General features: G+C 31.5%; 4 protein-coding genes across 6 annotated transcripts; 3 read left to right on the top strand and 1 right to left on the bottom strand.

The window, feature by feature from the left end:
- Positions 1-385: 385 nt before the first annotated feature.
- Positions 386-7,149, top strand: LOC107911818 (uncharacterized). Of its 3 annotated transcripts, none has more exons than XM_016839760.2 (10): positions 386-724; positions 2,697-2,990; positions 3,583-3,663; positions 3,975-4,454; positions 4,560-4,695; positions 4,829-4,991; positions 5,123-5,251; positions 5,922-6,116; positions 6,590-6,712; positions 6,813-7,149. In XM_016839760.2, the coding sequence occupies exons 2-10, from the start codon at positions 2,720-2,722 to the stop codon at positions 6,924-6,926; spliced, it is 1,692 nt and encodes a 563-aa protein (XP_016695249.2). In that variant the 5' UTR covers positions 386-724; positions 2,697-2,719; the 3' UTR covers positions 6,927-7,149. The 3 variants fall into 3 exon arrangements, with proteins under 3 accessions (XP_016695249.2, XP_040961680.1, XP_016695251.2); XM_041105746.1 differs by lacking the exon at positions 386-724 and adding an exon at positions 1,505-1,710; XM_016839762.2 differs by lacking the exon at positions 386-724 and adding an exon at positions 1,755-2,240.
- LOC107910869 (stomatin-like protein 2, mitochondrial) lies at positions 7,058-7,526 on the top strand. Its single transcript, XM_041103916.1, has 2 exons — positions 7,058-7,078; positions 7,200-7,526. The coding sequence occupies exons 1-2, from the start codon at positions 7,058-7,060 to the stop codon at positions 7,524-7,526; spliced, it is 348 nt and encodes a 115-aa protein (XP_040959850.1).
- A 3,815-nt stretch (positions 7,527-11,341) lies between these two features.
- Positions 11,342-12,943, top strand: LOC107911232 (lamin-like protein). The gene is made up of 2 exons (XM_016839108.2): positions 11,342-11,631; positions 12,554-12,943. Exons 1-2 carry the CDS (start codon positions 11,622-11,624, stop codon positions 12,874-12,876), a joined length of 333 nt encoding a protein of 110 aa, XP_016694597.1. The 5' UTR covers positions 11,342-11,621; the 3' UTR covers positions 12,877-12,943.
- Positions 12,944-14,952: 2,009 nt separating this feature from the next.
- LOC107911819 (lamin-like protein) lies at positions 14,953-16,815 on the bottom strand. Its single transcript, XM_016839764.2, has 2 exons — positions 16,321-16,815; positions 14,953-15,598 (listed from the first exon to the last, which is right to left on the bottom strand). The coding sequence occupies exons 1-2, from the start codon at positions 16,499-16,501 to the stop codon at positions 15,252-15,254; spliced, it is 528 nt and encodes a 175-aa protein (XP_016695253.1). The 5' UTR covers positions 16,502-16,815; the 3' UTR covers positions 14,953-15,251.
- Positions 16,816-18,086: the final 1,271 nt, after the last annotated feature.

Consider the following 18,086-nt stretch of genomic DNA (forward strand, 5'->3'; position numbering starts at 1 on the left):
GTATTATCGAATAACAAATTATATGCTTTTGTTACTCATTTAAAAATATTTTCTTTAACATTATTTAATTACAATTTACACTATTAAACACAATCTTAAAAATTACGAAATATATCCAAAAATTAAATTATAATTACTACTATACGTTGTTAGTGATTTCATAAGACTTATCAGTCTAAATTATAGTACTCAGCTTTAGCTTCTTTTCTATTAAACTCTCAGTTGATTAACATTTAAAATAAAATAAAATGAATGATTATTTCAGATTGAATACACTTGTTAAACAGTACCTATTAAATCATTAGCCGGAAAAATATGCGTTTATTTAATTAAGAAATTGGCAGGAAAAAGAAAAAGTTAGAAATGGCGTTCAGACACCATCATCACAATCAAAACGAGGAACAGTAAAAAAAGACGCAAGCTTTAAAACAAAAGCTAAATTCGAGGAGACAAACAACAAAACTCCAACACCATTTTTTCCCTTCATTTATTTAAACCTCTTCCTATTCGACCATCAAACTCTCTTCTCTAATTCCTTTGTTACCACTTTATATTCTTTCATCTCTTCATTCTTTTAAAATCAGTGCTTGCTGATTTTTTTTATTGATCTTCTACCCCTTGTACCTGGATCCGACTCGACCTGGATTGTTCCTTGTGTTCTTTTTCTGCTTTCTCAGCAGGGAGATCCCATTCTGGAGACAAAGAAGAACACAAAAGATCAAAGGTAATTTTATTTCAATTTGATCCATTTTTCTTGGTTAACTTTTCTGTGTTTTTTTATTTGTAATTTGTTATGTTTTCTGGGTTTTGCTTATAATGTCTGCATTAATATTCATTTAACATTTTTGTTTTTCCCCCTGTGTAAAGATATTTGCTTTTGTTTCTTTTTCCCATCACATTCAAAGTTCTCAACTAATTTTTTCCCTGTAATTTCATTTTTAGATTCAAAGTTTTTTTTTTTAAAATTTTTTTTATTAACAGCATTGACTTTTAATATTCATTTTGATAGTTTTTTTTGGGGGGAGGTGGGGGGGTAAGCATATTTGCTTTTGAACATAAGATTGATTCTGCCTGTGTTATGTATTTGCCAACTTCCAGTTTTGGATTCAAAGTGTGTGTGTGTTTCTTACCATTTTCTAAGAAATAAAAAATATGTTATTAATATTGTCTTTGTTAAGTCTTTTTCACATAATTTTCTTTGAAGTTTGAACATTGTTTTGCTCCTTTTTATTATAGGAAAACAAATCTTTTTTCCAATTTAGTCTTTGTTTTTAATTATTTTATATAATTAAATTACTTAAAGTTCATTTCCCTTTTTTTGATCCAAACTTTTCTTTTGTACAAAATTACTCTCTTTCTTAACTTTTTATATTATATATATATGTTTTATAAGATTAGCTTTAGCTCTCAGTTTTCACTTTCACATTGAGTTATTTGAGCATTTTTCATTTTTCTTTCTAATGTGGGACAGATTTCATTTTTTTAAAAAGAAAAAAATATATTGTTTTTGTTGCCTCAATCCTCTTTATTTGTCTCTTTAACCTCATTGGATATGGAGTCTATATTGTCTTTTCTTTTCAGTTTTTCCATTTTAGATTTATAGTTAAACTTCAAAGTAGTTCTGCTTCAAGTTAAAACAGTGGGGTTTTTTACATTGATCATCTTAAGTTTTCAGAAAATATTTTTCCTGTTGATTTTGGATTTTTTAAGGTTATTTTTGTTTTTCCTTCCTCAAATGCTTTTTTTTTTCTGATTTAATGAATATGGCAGGATTAAGCTCTAGAAATCCATGATTAACTGAGGACTTTATATTTTTTATAAATTACTCAAAGTTCATTTCCCTTTTTTTGATCCAAACTTTTCTTTTGTACAAAATTACTCTCTTTCTTAACTTTTTATATTATATATATATGTTTTATAAGATTAGCTTTAGCTCTCAGTTTTCACTTTCACATTGAGTTATTTGAGCATTTTTCATTTTTCTTTCTAATGTGGGACAGATTTCATTTTTTTAAAAAGAAAAAAAATATATTGTTTTTGTTGCCTCAATCCTCTTTATTTGTCTCTTTAACCTCATTGGATATGGAGTCTATATTGTCTTTTCTTTTCAGTTTTTCCATTTTAGATTTATAGTTAAACTTCAAAGTAGTTCTGCTTCAAGTTAAAACAGTGGGGTTTTTTACATTGATCATCTTAAGTTTTCAGAAAATATTTTTCCTGTTGATTTTGGATTTTTTAAGGTTATTTTTGTTTTTCCTTCCTCAAATGCTTTTTTTTTCTGATTTAATGAATATGGCAGGATTAAGCTCTAGAAATCCATGATTAACTGAGGACTTTATATTGGGTCCTCAGTTCAGTTGTTTAAAATCTATATATTTTTTATAATATGCTATGTTATTCAGACTTGGATATGTCCTTGGAGGATCATATCCCGGTACCTTTGTTTGCATATGTGCCGGACACGGGTGCTTTAAACAAAATGAAGAGTGCTTGCTGTCAACTAAGGAGTTTTGATGATTATGATCATGATTGTTTCATATATATATATTCACCTATAGTAACATTTCATTTTTTCCGGATTGATCATGTGATAATTTCTACCATTAATTGCAAGTTATTTGATCTTTTTAGTAAATTTGGCTTCCGGCAAAAATGTTTGGCATATCTAATGTAAACAATATTTGGTGTTAAACCAGGGTTCTGCAATTAAGCAGTCTTAATGGGGAGTTGTGTATCAGCAACTGCTGAAAGAATCAAGAATTTGAGAAGGCCCCGTCGTCGGTTCCGAAAACACCGCGGGAAGGTCTCCCGTTCCATCACAGATGGAACCAAGAAAAGGAATAGTGATGCTCGTGTAACAGATATAGCTGTTAGTGAATATTTACATATGGAGAATGGTGCAACCACTACTCGTAGAAGATCGGAGGTCTCGAGCTCAACATTCAATTTCACTCAATTTCAGTGGCATCTTAGTCAAATTGATACAAATGGTATATCATTTCTTTTCATCAATGCTAATAATCTTTGCTGAAGAATATAGTAGGTTACCAAAAACTTATGAAGAAAGGGTATAAATTATTTTCCAAAATCAAAGGGACTTATATTTTCAGAATTGCTATAACTTCCGATCAAGTCCTGTGATAAATATTTTGTTAAAAAGGAACGAATGTAAATGATAGTATACAATAAGCATTTTGGTACTCTATGTTATTTCTCCAAGTATATGTACAACACGGGTATGCTTAAAAATTAAAATTTTTTCCATATATGTGGAGGATCATACCTTCTTACACATGTCCAAATATTTTTCAACCATGTGTACTTGAAGAAAAACGAATGGTTGAAGTAACATAGTTGGTCTCCTTATACTTTCCAGTGAACTTTTCATTCTGTGCAATGAACTGTCTTAAAAACTATGTTTTTGTCATGATTCCATGGTGTTTTCGGTTCTAAATTTCCTTTCCTTTTTCCAAAAAAGATTCCTACTAAGAGGATTTTGTCTTTTGGTCCTTGCACTAGATTTTAGTATATACCAGTAATGGAAATCAAAGCTGACCAAAAGAAGTTTCTTTTTTGCTGTAGCTTGCCAAGAGGATCTTTGGTTTGATTCAGTTAGTATTCTTGAATCCGATTCGGACGATGATTTCCTCAGCATTCATGGAGGTAACAGAAGATTCAACCTTTCCTTGATCATATTTAAAGGAGTTCTGTAATAGAAAATAAAGCATGATGATATAGCAATGGGACAATGTGGAGCAGAACTATGAATCATCATATGAGACTATTACTCATTATCTTGTCTAAAATTTTCTGCATCCGCTGAATTTTAGACAATGTCAGTTACTAAATATATCAAATACATATGATTGCTAATTTTTCTTGGTTTTTATTTTTTAGTATGCACGGACAAGGGGAAGATTTAGTCATCTATGACCGTCTTATGTATGTAATTTGTCTGGATTTTTCTTTTCCAGATGGTTTTCCATCAGTGAGCAATGCAATTGGGAATATATCAAGTGGGCAGCTGCTTCAGTATGAAAGTTCGACGTGCTTCATGGACGGCAAGTGCAAAAACGAAGAATACCATGAAGGTTATTTAAAGACAGATGGAGGTAAAATGAGCAAAGATGAACCTAAAGAAACAGATCGATTGTCTCACATTAGTAGCCAGGGTAATGAGCTTTCGCGCTTTGGAAAGGCGGATGAAATGGGTAATAGGAAGAAGAAACTATTAGGTCATCCTTACGGAAGCTTTAAAGGTCTGAAGGAGGATAGGTGTAATTCTGAAGAGAAAAACTTAAGACCCGGATTATCGAGAATGATTCCTTCTGTGAGTTTCAATGAGAAGATTTTGACATCTGGTTTGGCTCCACAATCCCAAAGAAGGAAATCAGCAGTTTTTAGGCTTTCTTTTAAGAGGAGATCATATGATGCAGAAGACAAACTCGAGGACTGTAAGTAATTTGAGTTAATTTTGTTTCCAAAGTTTTGCTTTCTATTTTATTGAGTTCAATGATAACTCCCAAAGTAGAATATAATATTGACTTTATTGATAACAGATGCATCAAAACGATTTTTATATCGTCCCAAAGCTGGATATATAATTCCGTGTAGCAAGGATGAGAAGGCGAGTCAAGGATGTTGGTCCGATATTCCACCATCAACTTTTAAACTTCGAGGCGAGACCTATTTCAAGTATGCTAGTTATTCTAACCCTTGAATTTTACCATTTGTGTTGGTATCTTTCCAATGAAGTTCACAATTATAATGTTTTTATATTTCTATCCATTTAATCTTTACTGAGAAACTTTTATTTATTTTCCATTAGAGATAAACGGAAATGTCCGGCACGACATTTCTCCCCATATACTCCAATAGGCGTTGACTTGTTCATCTGCCCGACAAAGATAAATCACATTGCCCAACATATCGAGCTTCCTAACGTAAAAGCAAATGGGAAAGTGCCCCCTCTTCTAATTGTTAATATTCAGGTATTTTTCAGAATGTCCGTATTTAATTGTTGTGATGTATCTTGGTGGAATATTGCGCTGGAATTCAATCATTAAAAAGATGCTTCCTGGCAATGTCATTTCAGTGATTTGTCTTGCATGTTCTCTTGCAGTTGCCTACTTATCCCGCTGCAATGTTCCTTGGCGATAGTGATGGTGAAGGAATGAGTCTTGTTCTCTATTTCAAAGTTTCTGAGAATTTTGACGGGCTCATCTCGCCTCAATATCAGGAGAGCATCAGGGTAACATTATAACATTTCACTGTCAGAACATGTATCTTTATTTAATTTGTATGGTATTCAAGGTCATGCCCTTAGCCTTCTGTAAATTCTTTTAACTCCCAGGGCTTACTGTACTTTGCTGCATATTGAGGATAAGTGTTGTTAATACCCGTAGTCAGTAGTAGAAGGGTCCTTAGTCCGGTTTCTCAGGTCAAATGATTCTGAGCTATTCCTCTTTGCTGCTAGAGAATCCCACTTAGTAGATTAAACTAAAACTTGTAGTCACTTGGATGCTATTTCTACTTATGCTGTGCTGGTTCTTCATATAAGTATCCGTGTCGACACCGATGTCTGACATGGGATGAGGATATTACACTCCTAGGGTCCTTCAAATATAGGAAAAAAGTTAGAAGATGTTGAACTTATCTCAAGTAACATAGACTTCTAGACATGCAAATGTGTAGTAGAAGTATGTCTTAGCTTCATCGTCTCGGCACTGGCATGGATGCCTCTTGTTTGGTATTTTGTAGTTCTAGAATGGTATAGGTAAATTGAACTGTGAATAAAAGAATATAGGATAAACTTATCTTTTCAAATTGATGTTACGATATTTCTGGGTTATTCATTCAATATTAGCCACTTTTTTATTTCACTTTGTACTCTCTCTTAAAGATTTGTGCTTTTGGTCCAGAAATTGGTCGATGATGAGATGGAAAAGGTTAGAGGGTTTGCGAAAGACTCTACCGTTCCCTTCAGAGAAAGATTAAAGATCTTGGCTGGGTTGGTTAATCCTGATGACCTCAATTTGAGTTCTACTGAAAAGAAACTCGTAAATGCTTATAATGAAAAGCCTGTTCTCTCACGCCCGCAGCACAACTTTTACAAGGTATAGCATAAGTTTCTACTTTGCTCGTTGGCTTTGTCAGTGTTTAGTTGAACGAATAGGTTAGGAATATAAACAGACAGCACTATGATCAACCAGAATTTGTTTTATGATGTGACTTAGACACACCGGTCTTGTATTTCGGGCATAACTGAATTCACTAGGTAGTCCCAACTTATTTGATGACCAAATAACATATTATATTGTCCCTTGAGATAATCCCAATGGGTTTCAGCCTAGAAGCATACTCAGCAAACACCAAGGCCATTCTAAATTCATAGGAATGTTAAACCTTTACATATGTCATTCGGATTCTTCATTTTTCTTGAAGCTTTGATGTCCAACACTCGTTTTCTATCAGCTTGAATTCCTCTAGTTTTTCTGAACTTAAAGCGCATTTGATATTTAGTTGTAACTGCCAAGTCATTGGCATCATACAATCAGTTACAAGGATGTTGACTCTATTTCTCATGCAGGGTTCAAATTACTTTGAGATTGATTTGGACATTCATCGCTTCAGTTATATATCAAGAAAGGGGCTTGAGTCTTTTCGAGATCGATTGAAGAGCGGAATTCTTGATCTGGGTTTAACCATCCAGGTAAAGCCCTGATCTGGGTTCTTTGTTAAATATGGTAAACTTCCTTCAAACTCGTAAATGTTTAAACTTTGGATTAATGATCTTTGCCTTCAATTGACAGGCACAAAAACAAGAGGAACTTCCGGAGCAAGTGTTGTGCTGTTTGAGACTGAACAAGATCGACTTTTCTGATCACGGCCAAATACCAACGCTTCGAACGGCTTCTGATGCCTGAAAAGGTTGTTGTGGTTGAGGTGGAGGATACCGACTCTTGTAAAATTTAGAAACTCTTGTATGGAGGATCAATTTCGTTTGTGGAAGCTCAGTCGTTACAGTACCAGCTTTACTGCAAATATATTTCATAAAATGTTTGATTTCTCGTTAACAGTACCAATTATATTGGCCGATACATACCAATTTAGAAAAAAAATAAAAATTAAAATGGAATTAACAGCGTACCATTTCGGTTTTTATATCAATTTATATGTACTTGTATTGATCAATATAGATAGGTGTTAACTTGTGTCAGAAGGTATCCATAGTTGATAAAATCAAGTATGTGCATTGGCTTAAGGAGCAAGCAATCGCCATATCAGATCAAACTACTAAAACAAAGGACTATGTCCCAATAGCCGTTGATGGACTGCTTTATGTAAGGATTGTGGATCCTTTATTGGCACCTTATGGCATTGAAGATCCTATATTTGCAGTCATTCAATTAGAGCAAACGACAATGAGAACCAAACTCGGGGAAATCACTCTTGACAAGACTTTCGAAGAGTGTGATGCACTCAACAAGAACATCGTCGATGCTATTGACAACTGGCCTTTGTAAACAGTTTGGGGACTATATGGTGCTTGCTTTATGAGATCAAAGATATATCACCACCTAAAGGCATATAGAAGTCGATGGATCTTCAGGCAGAAGTGGAACACAAGAAACACATGCGGATTCTGATTTATGAGGGGAAAGTCGGCTCAACCGAGCAATGGCCAAAGCAGAAGCTATACTTGCTAATGCAAGAGCTACAGCAAAGGCAATAAGGGAAGTTGCAGTTGCAATCGGCTCTAGCTGGGTCAAGGAAGCGACTGTGAGGGTTGTGGAGCAAAACATCGAAGCATTCAGTGTGATAGCCAAGGAGAGCACCACAACTTTACTTCCCAACGATGTTGCCAATCCTGCAGGGATGATGGCACAGGCTTTAGGCTTATATAGAGGCATGATAAAGAGAAATTCAGGTAAATGAGTTGCTTTTAAAGCAAGTAAAGAGGACCTATTGAAGCTTTGTAATGGTTCACGAAATTGGGGTTGGTCTTTTTTGTGTTTTCTCGAATTGCCAAGTTATTTAATATCTAGAAACTGAATTTGTTTTCTTGGGAAAATTATGGATGCTAGGATGCTTTTTTGTGTTAGTAAATTTGTAGGGTTTAATTTTTTTTTTCTTTTTTCCATTTATTCCCTTCGAAAATTGATGCTTTCTTGAGAAGAAAATGTATTTTTAAATAGTAATTTAAAGAATAAAGATGAAATTAATCAATTTGATTTAATGGTCCAATTTATTTAGACCTAAAAGTTTCACAAGTTGGTTTAGTATCTATTTGTATAACTCCAATGCTAGTGAGATTATTTAGCATAACAATGAGACTAAATATAGCAACAATGAAATTAAAATTAGTAGTGAAATATGTTTTTAGATTTAAATGGAGCGGTGAAGTGCCGATTGAGTCTTACTTTGGTTGGTATCGGTATTGTTTCCAGTACAGGAGGGTGTGGATATTTAAGGGTTGGGAAGGGGTTATAGGTAGTTCTAAGTATTGTATCAAAAAGAACAAATATGACAAAAACTATAATGAAATTAATGTTGAAAAAATAGAGCAAAGAAGTAAAAATAACTATTATGTACATTAGATTAAAAATTTAAATCATATTTATATTAAATGATAAAATATAAATTACACTAAGGTTAAATAATAATTAGAACTTATTAAAATTATATCTATAATAAAATAAATAAATTGTATTTATATTAATTAATAAAGTATATTAAACTTATTTTTATTTAATCATAATTAAAAATATGTTATAAATATAATAACAGATAAAGAATGTAAAAAGGTCAAAATGAAATTTGTTGAGGTCCACTACAGGGAGATACATTTACAAAAAAAATTTAAGCAGACGAAGATTGAAAAAGAAAAATGAATGCCAAATGACCCTGGACTTGATAATTTATATATTCATGTTGTACTTTTACATTTTACGTATGCCATTGTGTATAAATTAATTGGAAAATTAATTGATTTGAACTAAAAATAATAATTTTCTCACAAGATGATTTAGACTTGATAATTTGAGTTTTAGTCTAAACTTGCTCATGGGTCGATTCATTGGCCCAACTCGAAAACCTGTTCGAAAGGTGGGAGAATTTGGGTAAAAATATAGACATGAAAAATACACTTGAATAAAAAAATAATGCATGTTTCCTAAATGGATCGAGTTTCAAGTAGGCTTTTTCGGCCCAAATTTACAGAAAAAAATATTGCTTTTATTTTTTACTCTTTTTTTGTTTGCTTGTTTTACTGTTTTTTATTGTTTTGTTATCATTTTATTATTATATTGTTACTATTTTGTTGTTATTATTTAGATATCGAATGACTCTTATTTTATTATTAATTTTGTTACTATATTAGAAGTATTTGCTTGTTAAGTTACACTTATCTTAGTGTTATTTAGGCATTATTTTTTAAATTTTTTCCATTGTTGTTGGTAAATATTTATTTTAATATTTTTAGTAGATTTGATGTATTAACTTTTTTATATAAAAAAATTAATACGGGCGGATCAAGTTGGATTTGAATTTTAGCATTTTATTCGAATCGAGTTTGAACAAAACTTTAAATCAATTTTCTGGATCTGAACCTAAATTTTTTCTTGACCCAACTCGACCCCTAGACAACTCAAATTTAATCCAGCATATACGTGATACCGACAGGGACTTTATTAAAGTCTAACAGCCATTAAAAGGCAAATTAAAAGTCCAAGTTGGACTGAAGATTTTATTATACCAAGCAGGATGCTGATTTGAGGATGGCAACAAATCGTGGGACCTTGGAAGGATATTTTACCCGAATAACCTTAAAAATAATAATTAGTTATGACACTAATTCAAAAATAATCTGAAATAAACAGTAAAATTAGATTATAGAGACTAGATGGCCGACATCATTATTTTTTCTGTTAAAAAAAATTAGGATTTTGAACATTAAATGATCAACATCCATGTATTTTTTTCAAATTATATCATATTGATATATATTTATACCAGTATTTAAAAAAATAATTTTGGGTGTTGGCACACTAATGGCCCCCTTTATCAAATAAAAAAATTTATTTTTTGGGGTGTCAGGTGTCGGCCAACAAAGGCCCGAACTCAACCAACAAAAGGGGATGAGAATATTGCAACATTAACCCCTCCTTATTTTTTCATATTTTTTATTTCCCAAGTTTGATTACATATTTTATATTTTAAAATAATATTGCCACTCATATTATTATTAAATTTAAAAATTAAATTAATATGCACAATGTGTAATATATTTATAAAAGAAACTTACCTTATAGATTAAATTAATTTATAAAGTTAAATTTTAATAATATATTAAAATTTAATTTTATAAATTAATTTAATGTATTTAAAATTTTTAAGTTTATTTAAAATTAAATTTTTAAATACTATTTAATTGTTTCTAAATTTATAATTATATTACATGCTATTTTTTAAAATAAAATAAACAATAATTTAACAATGTTTATTTGAATTATTATAAAAGATTCTAATTTTATCAAAAAAAAAGTTTAATTGTGCATGTTAATTTTAAATTAAATTTTAAATTTAATATTTAAATTTAATAATAACGTGAGTGATGCAATAATAATTAACATTAGTCCAATATTATTTTAAAATATAAAATATGTAATCAAACTTGAGAAATAAAAGAGATGGAAAAACAATGAGGGGTTAATGTTGCAATATTTCCATCCGCTTTTGTTGGGTGAATTTGGGCCTTTGGACACCTAACACTCCCAACAAAATATTGATAAAATTGTGCTAGCCATCAGTGTATCAGCACCTCAATTATTATTATTTAAATATTGATGTAAATATATACCAGTATGATACAGTTTGAAAAAAATATATGGGTGTTGGTCATCTAGTATTCAAAATCCCAAAAATTAGTTTTTAAACAAAAAAAATAGTGATGCCGACTATCTAATCCCCATAACCCAATTTTACTATTTGTTTTAAGTTATTTAAATAATTATTTTTAAATCAAAGTGATTTATGTAATTAATTATTATTTTTGGGTTATTTAGCCACGAAACCATGACTACCTACTAAATAATTTCTCAAGTATGTTGGCATGGTTACAAGGTCAATGCAATCATCCATCCCAAAGTCAAAAGTATCTTTGCATCTCTATGTTCCAAAAAGAAATTCAATCCAACTTGGATTTTTAATTTGCAATTTAGTGGCTGTTGACTTTGAATAATTCTGGTAGACTGCAAAAAGTGAAAAGGTCAATGTCAAATCAACAGTTTAAATGCTTAAGTTTTGTCGATTAATAAATGTGGGTACACTGATAAAGCACGAACCTGACTGAATTTGTGAAACATGTTGATTTTAACAAATCCAAATTTAAAAAAAAAAAAATCTTAATCAATTGTCGATCTAGAATCTGCTCCAAATAAATAAACCCCCTCTCTTTTTTTTCCTTTTTTTTTAATTGATAATAATTAGCTGGACACTGCTTATAAACCAAAGCTAAAAGCAAAGCAAAGCAAAGCAAAATTCAGCATTAATGGAGAGAAGCAAAGTGATGAGGATGTTAATGATAGTTCTGGGATTGGCTTTAGTACTGTTAATGGCCGATGCTACAAGGTGACTCAAACTACACTTTCTTTTCATTATTTTAGCTTGTTTTATTGTTTTTATCGTTGATAGATCGTTTTGAAATGAATTGATAGTCTCAAATCTTGAATTTTTGTCTTGATTTTCCTGGAAAACTACAGCTTACTAGCTAGTTTTAGTAATATGTTTGCTTTGTTTGGGATAATTACTTTACCTTATTAATAACTTTGTTGAACTAAGAAAAGGGAAATTTTAATCTAGATTAACATAATAATGTTTTTAATTTGTGGTTTTCTTCGAAATGATGTTAAACTTCATATTTTAGCTGCCCAAAAAATGCAGAAAAATGAAGGAAAGTGAGTAAAAGAAATGTTTTTCCTAGGTCTGGAAATTGCAGAAATTTCCTTCTGATTCGATTTCTTGTTCTTTTTCCAATCAATTGTTCCATAGTATAAGATATATACCCGGTGATCTAAATATATTTTATTGTTTTGGGATTTTTTGATTTTTTGTTGTTGTCAATAACGTCGATAATCACGGCAGAACGGTCGCAAAACAATAACAAAAGAAAAATAAGAATACACAAACTTTTACATGAAAACCTTTCAAGAAAAACTACAAAGGGAAGAAAAAAATTCACTAATATTAAAAACAATTGATACAAGAGGAGTTTTAATTATATATATTTAAGGGTTAAAAAATTTTGTTCTAATCAAAATTAAATAATAGAAGTATAGTTCTATACAGACTCAACTTGTGCTGTATGGTCCTCGGCCTCTCGCCCCATAGACCCCTTATTTTACCACTATATTTATTTCTTCAACAAGTAATAGAATTCAGGTCACACAATCTAAAAATTAAAAACTAATAGTTTCCTGGCCGATTATTAATTATGAATGTGTTTGTTAATTTCTCAATTTTCGTATATAATCGGAACGGATGAATGTGATAGAGGTGAACAAGGCGGACTACGAGTCATGCAATGCTGATCATCCATTTCACAACTGGACGACTGAACCCGGAAGGGATGTTGTTCCACTTAACGTCACTCGGAATTACTATTTCATTAGCGGCAGAGGGTTCTGCTATGGGGGCATGAAGGTAGCAGTTCGCGTCGAGAACCGGCCTCCTCCTCCAACATCTGCTCAGTTGACTGAAAAGAGTGACTCCTCATCAAGTCCGATTGTCTACATAGGCCAACTTGTTTTACCAGCTAATTTCATCATTGCTGCATTATGGGATGCGTTTACCCGAATTTGGTACTTCCAAAATTGAGATCCAACGTAGACAATTCCTTCGTTGTGAAACGAGTCGAGTTCAATCATATTTTAGATTTCATTTCCTTAATTGATTCATACATTATTGATTTTCATTTCACATTTTATCTATATATTTCAAATTAAAATAATAAGAGAAAAAAAATAAATGAAATATGTTGAATTAAAATTATGCAAATTTTAAAAATTTCATTTCAATTTCTCTCATTTTTCGATTTTACTAATAATAAAAATTATTTTTTATTTCATTTTTTTTATTTTTCTAACTAAATACATTTATGAAAAGGTTTTATATTTTTTATCATTCTATTTTTATAATTTTTCATTTTTCAAATTTTTTTTCACTCTATCAAGTGATGCGTAAGTGTGCTAACCAAAAAAATGGTAATAGTATCAATGAGGCACTTATATTATGAGTCAAATTGTATTTTGCTCATTGTATTTTTAAAATTGACAATTTATTTCATATACGTTAAATCAAAAACCAAACTGATCTTTCTGTAAAAAAAATTATCTTTGTACGTCAGCATTAGATACAAGTGGCGTGCTACGTGTAGCTGTCCAGTTATTTTGTCAATTGCACTAATTTTTAATAATAAAAATGAATAAAATTTTAACAAAAAATATTAAATTACTCTGTAATCTAACATATAAAAATTAACTTATTATTTTTAAATAAAAACAACAAAAATACAATCTCATTACTAGTAAAATAATCTCAATGATACGCTTGCCCAAGAAAAGCAACCCAGGCGCTTTGCTTCCTAGAAATATGGCCAATCCCGCAGGAATGATGGTAAAGACTCTAGGCACATGCAAAGGCATAATAAAGGGAAATTGAGGTAAATAAGTTGCTTTTAAAGCAAGAAAAGAGGTGGCAGGGTTTCAAATTTTAGAATTTATCTTCTCGAATTGCTGATTTCTTTATTATCTGTAATTTGACTCTTATTTTCTTGGGAAAGTTATGTATGGTAGGGTGCATTTTCTAAAAGTAATTTTTAAGGCTTTTATTTTTTTTCGAAAAGAAAAATGGGTTTTTTAACTCATTTTTAATTGTTAAAAGGTCATTTATTCAAATTAAAAGAGACATTTCATTTAATTGGTAAAATTTTGAAGAGTTTACAAGAACCTAAAAAAAAAATATTAATTCGATAACAATTAATTTACGAGATATTAAAAAATGTAGTGAATCTTGATGGTTCCAAAAGTCTTAAATAAATAAAGAATTCATACTTTCATGTTATATTTATATCAATTCAACATATCATAATCATATTTAAAATGTTATATATTTATATTTTAATATGATAGTTCAGATAATATTATTTTCTATTTATTATTATAATTTAATTAATATTTTTTTATGTTCAAAATCATGGATATTTTATATAATTAAACAAGTATATAAAAGGGGAAAATATATACAAATACAAGTATAGAACCTTGTACCTCTTGTGATTTTTTTTTTTTGAATTACAATAAAAGAGTAAAGTCTAAACAATTAACGCAACTAGAACTCAAGCCACACTTGAGATGATGAACGCCCTTATTCATCAAGTCATCACATAATATTTCTATTGTGAATCGACTTTAAATCTACACAAATGATTAATTTCATTTTTCTTGAACGAAATTGATGAAATAAATTGTATAGCAAAAAAGGAAAGTTTTGTGGACCAAAGATGGTGGAGAGAGGGGTTTTTTAGCACAAAGTTTGTCCATTTCAAGCAATAAAATGTAAGAGAAAAACATGGTCCCGAAATCAGTGGCCATTTTTCGGATAACATTGACCAAAAAAGTGACCTAACCAACCACACCCTGCATTGGACCCAGTGTCTCATAATTCAGACCAGAAATTAAACTCGTATACTTTTTTTTATGTCGACTATAACTTTAATATTAAATATTTAATAAAATCATGTATTTAATTATATGTTATAAATTTTAATATAAATTTAAACAATGAACAAAATTATTTTTGTTTAAAATAATGTATTCCATTATTTTTTTATTCGACGATTCTCCAGTTGAATGATATATGCTAGACCAGTCGGGTGTTTTTAACAAAGATGGATCCCATGAACTTCTAATTTCATTTCTAGAATTCAATAACATTGCATTTTGCCACAAATTCAAGCAATAATTTCCCCAGCAAAGAAAGCATTTTTCAAATGCCTCCCTATCAGCAAACCTTAATTACATTTCAAAGTTCAAAACCTCCCCTAAAGCTAGTTTCATTCATGTCACCTATCATGAAAACAGATGAAAAATGAAATGAAAAATCACACCAGTAATTTAAGAAGAAATGGAATTTGATTTGATTCGTTTCACAATTGATGAAGGAATTGTCCAGGTTCAATCTCGATACCGAAACTACCAGATTCGAACGAATGCATCCCACAGTGCGGCAATGGCGAAAGCAGCTGGTAAAACAAGCTGGCCTCTGTAGACAATTGAACTTGGTGAGGAGCCACTCTTTTCGTTCAATGGAGCAGCTTTTGGAGGCGGGGGAGGGTTCTCAACACGCACTGCTAGCTTCATGCCGCCGTAGCAGAATCCTTTGCCACTAATGAAATAGTAGTGGCGAGTCACATTAAGCGGAACCACATCCCTTCCAGCTCCGGTTGTCCAGTTGTGAAGAGGATGATCAGCATTGCATGACTCGTAGTCTGTCTTGTTCACCTCCAGCACATTCATCTGGTTCCGATCATATACAAAAACTGGGAAACAAACAAACAAACAAGATTTATAGTTAATATTAGCCAGGTTTTAAACTATAATTCGAATCAAATTCAACTCAAAATCAGGTTTACAGCAACTAAATGGTAGCCAATCCTTTTAACATAATGGCCTCTTCTCTCGGGTTATGTTATCCAATCCCGAGAGGTGAGGATAGCTCTTCAATGTGTGATTAATATCTACTTGCTTGAATTCTGCTGCGAATGTCGGATAGTATGTTAAAAATTTTCTACTATTTTTCTGTGTGTTTGAAGGATTCTTTGAGACTTGTATCCTCACACTAGTACGTAGATATGCATTGGACACAAATATCGAATAGAAATACTCAAGAGAAAAAAATAAAGAATCGGAGTAACATCGATCCGGTTCTTGTTTATGCGACGAGGCAGATAATGTCCAAATCCCTCTTTTTTCTTAGTTCAACAAAGTGATTAATAAGATTAAAAAAGAAGAGTAAAGTGCTTATCTAGAAGCAAGAAATATTACTAAAACTAGCAGGTAAGCTGTAGTTTTCCAGGGAACCAAGACAAAAAGTCCAAGATTTGAGACAATTAATTCATTTCTAAACAACCCAAATCCAGATCTGTCAATTAATCAACTAAAAGAACCCAGAAACCAAGCTAAAATACTGAGACGAAAAACCAAGAAGAAAGAAAAGCAGATCTAAAGACAAATGAAAGGGAAAGAAGAGCTAAGAAGTTACAAAGCCAGTCGCCATTGTAGAAGTGCTTTCCTCGAGCCCAGACAGTGTAATTGACATTAGTAGTCCAACCGATGCCTCCCCCTCCAACAATGTACCTTGTAGCATCGGCCTGTGGCACCATTAACACTAAAGCCAATCCGACAGCTGCCACTGCCATCATCATTGCTTTGCTTCTCTCCATTGCTGTGTTTTTCTTTGCTTTGAGTAGGCTTGGGTTTTGCTTTCGGCTATGGTTTGTAAGCAAGAGCCAGCTAATGGTTATCAATAAATAACAAAAAAGGGTTTTATTTATTTATTGGGGGCAGTTTCTAGATCCACAACTGATCCAGATTTTATTATTATTATTATTTGGATTGGGTAACATGGGTTAAACAAAACCCCTTTTTTATGTTTCACAATGTCTTGCTTCAAAATTCATTTGTTAGGTTTTTTGCTTAGTCATTTGTATTACAGACAAAAATTCAGCATTTCATGCTGTTCTGTCCTTTCATTTTCTTTTAAAAAACACGGTATGAGAAAGAATTATATATAATTTTGTAGTTTTCAATTTTAAAAGAAACAAATTAAAAATCAAACTAAATATTATACATAATCGAATCAAATTATAATGATTCGAATTAATTATGTTCATCAATTTTATAAATTAAAATGATATATTTTATCATATGTTCCAATTTTTAATACTTTTTAAATACACTAATTAAAAATAAAAATTAAGCTAGTTTAATTATTATAATTTTTAATTTATGAATAAAAATTATATTTGAAATCAAATATTTTAACTACATAGCTCGGATAGAAGTGAAACCAGTGTTAATAGTAACCTAAATTTAAGTTTTATGGATAATTATTTGATACGCAGTGAAGTTTTTTAACACCACAAATGAGATTAAAAGCATGGCAAGTGTTATTAATAGTTGCTTTAAAAATTTTAAAGAAAATGTATATATAAATGTATTTTAATTTTGCTTATAGAGTTAAAAAGTTCTACCGCCTTGGTTCTGGGGTGAAAGTGTCACGGGCCGCAGTTCAAAGCTCGTGACCATCGCACCAAATGCATCCAATGGAGGTCTATTGCTTAGATGGGGATCATTTGGCCTACGAGAACTAGCCCGATTCAAAGAGCTATTGGACAAGCCTATCAGATTGAAGCCTAGTTGGCCCGATAATGAAGAGATGGCAACTTAGGCTAATATGGTAACTAATCTTAGAAGATAGAGAGGACCATATCTTGTAAAGGTTAGATTAGATTTGATAAGACTAATATTGTAAATCCCTAAAATTAAGGGATATGGTTAAATCTCATCCGTCAATGTAAATGTATCTTGAATAGAGAGCCTCCCCTTCAGTTGTACTGACTCCATTCATTGTTTCATTATTCTTTGTGAATAAGAGAAATAGAGAGCATTTACTCAAACACTTTGCGAGCGTTCTTTCTGTTGTTCTGTGTTGTTCTTCTTTTGGCATAAATCGCTTCCGCTCTTCAATTGGTGCCTTGGAGGAGTTCTAAAAGAATCCTCACTTGAGTTAAGGCTGACTTGGGCGAGTTTGGACGAACAGATCGCCTAAGGCCGCACGGATTGCGAGACGAAAGGTCTAGTCCCGTGACAAAATGGGGTTCTGTCCAAAGCGGAATAAACCTTAATAGAATCATTAGGGAGCACAGCAGACGTTTCAAACTAGCCGAGAATTCTCAAGGCCCTCTACCGAATGCGATGAATTCTATTGTCAAGCTAATTAGTGCCTAACTCGAGACAGATTCTGGC

Source organism: Gossypium hirsutum, chromosome D11 (assembly GCF_007990345.1).
Source record: "Gossypium hirsutum isolate 1008001.06 chromosome D11, Gossypium_hirsutum_v2.1, whole genome shotgun sequence".
Classification (NCBI taxonomy): Eukaryota; Viridiplantae; Streptophyta; class Magnoliopsida; order Malvales; family Malvaceae; genus Gossypium; species Gossypium hirsutum.

Coding starts and splice junctions, on each gene's coding strand:
- LOC107911818 (XM_016839760.2), top strand. CDS start 2,720: ATGGGGAGTTGTGTATCAGCAACTGCTGAAAGAATCAAGAATTTGAGA. Junction 4,455..4,559: donor AGAAGACAAACTCGAGGACT/GTAAGTAATTTG, acceptor TATTGATAACAG/ATGCATCAAAACGATTTTTA. Junction 4,992..5,122: donor TTCTAATTGTTAATATTCAG/GTATTTTTCAGA, acceptor GTTCTCTTGCAG/TTGCCTACTTATCCCGCTGC.
- LOC107911819 (XM_016839764.2), bottom strand. CDS start 16,501: ATGGAGAGAAGCAAAGCAATGATGATGGCAGTGGCAGCTGTCGGATTG. Junction 15,599..16,320: donor CTACAATGGCGACTGGCTTT/GTAACTTCTTAG, acceptor TTTGTTTCCCAG/TTTTTGTATATGATCGGAAC.
- LOC107910869 (XM_041103916.1), top strand. CDS start 7,058: ATGTTTGATTTCTCGTTAACA. Junction 7,079..7,199: donor TGTTTGATTTCTCGTTAACA/GTACCAATTATA, acceptor TGATCAATATAG/ATAGGTGTTAACTTGTGTCA.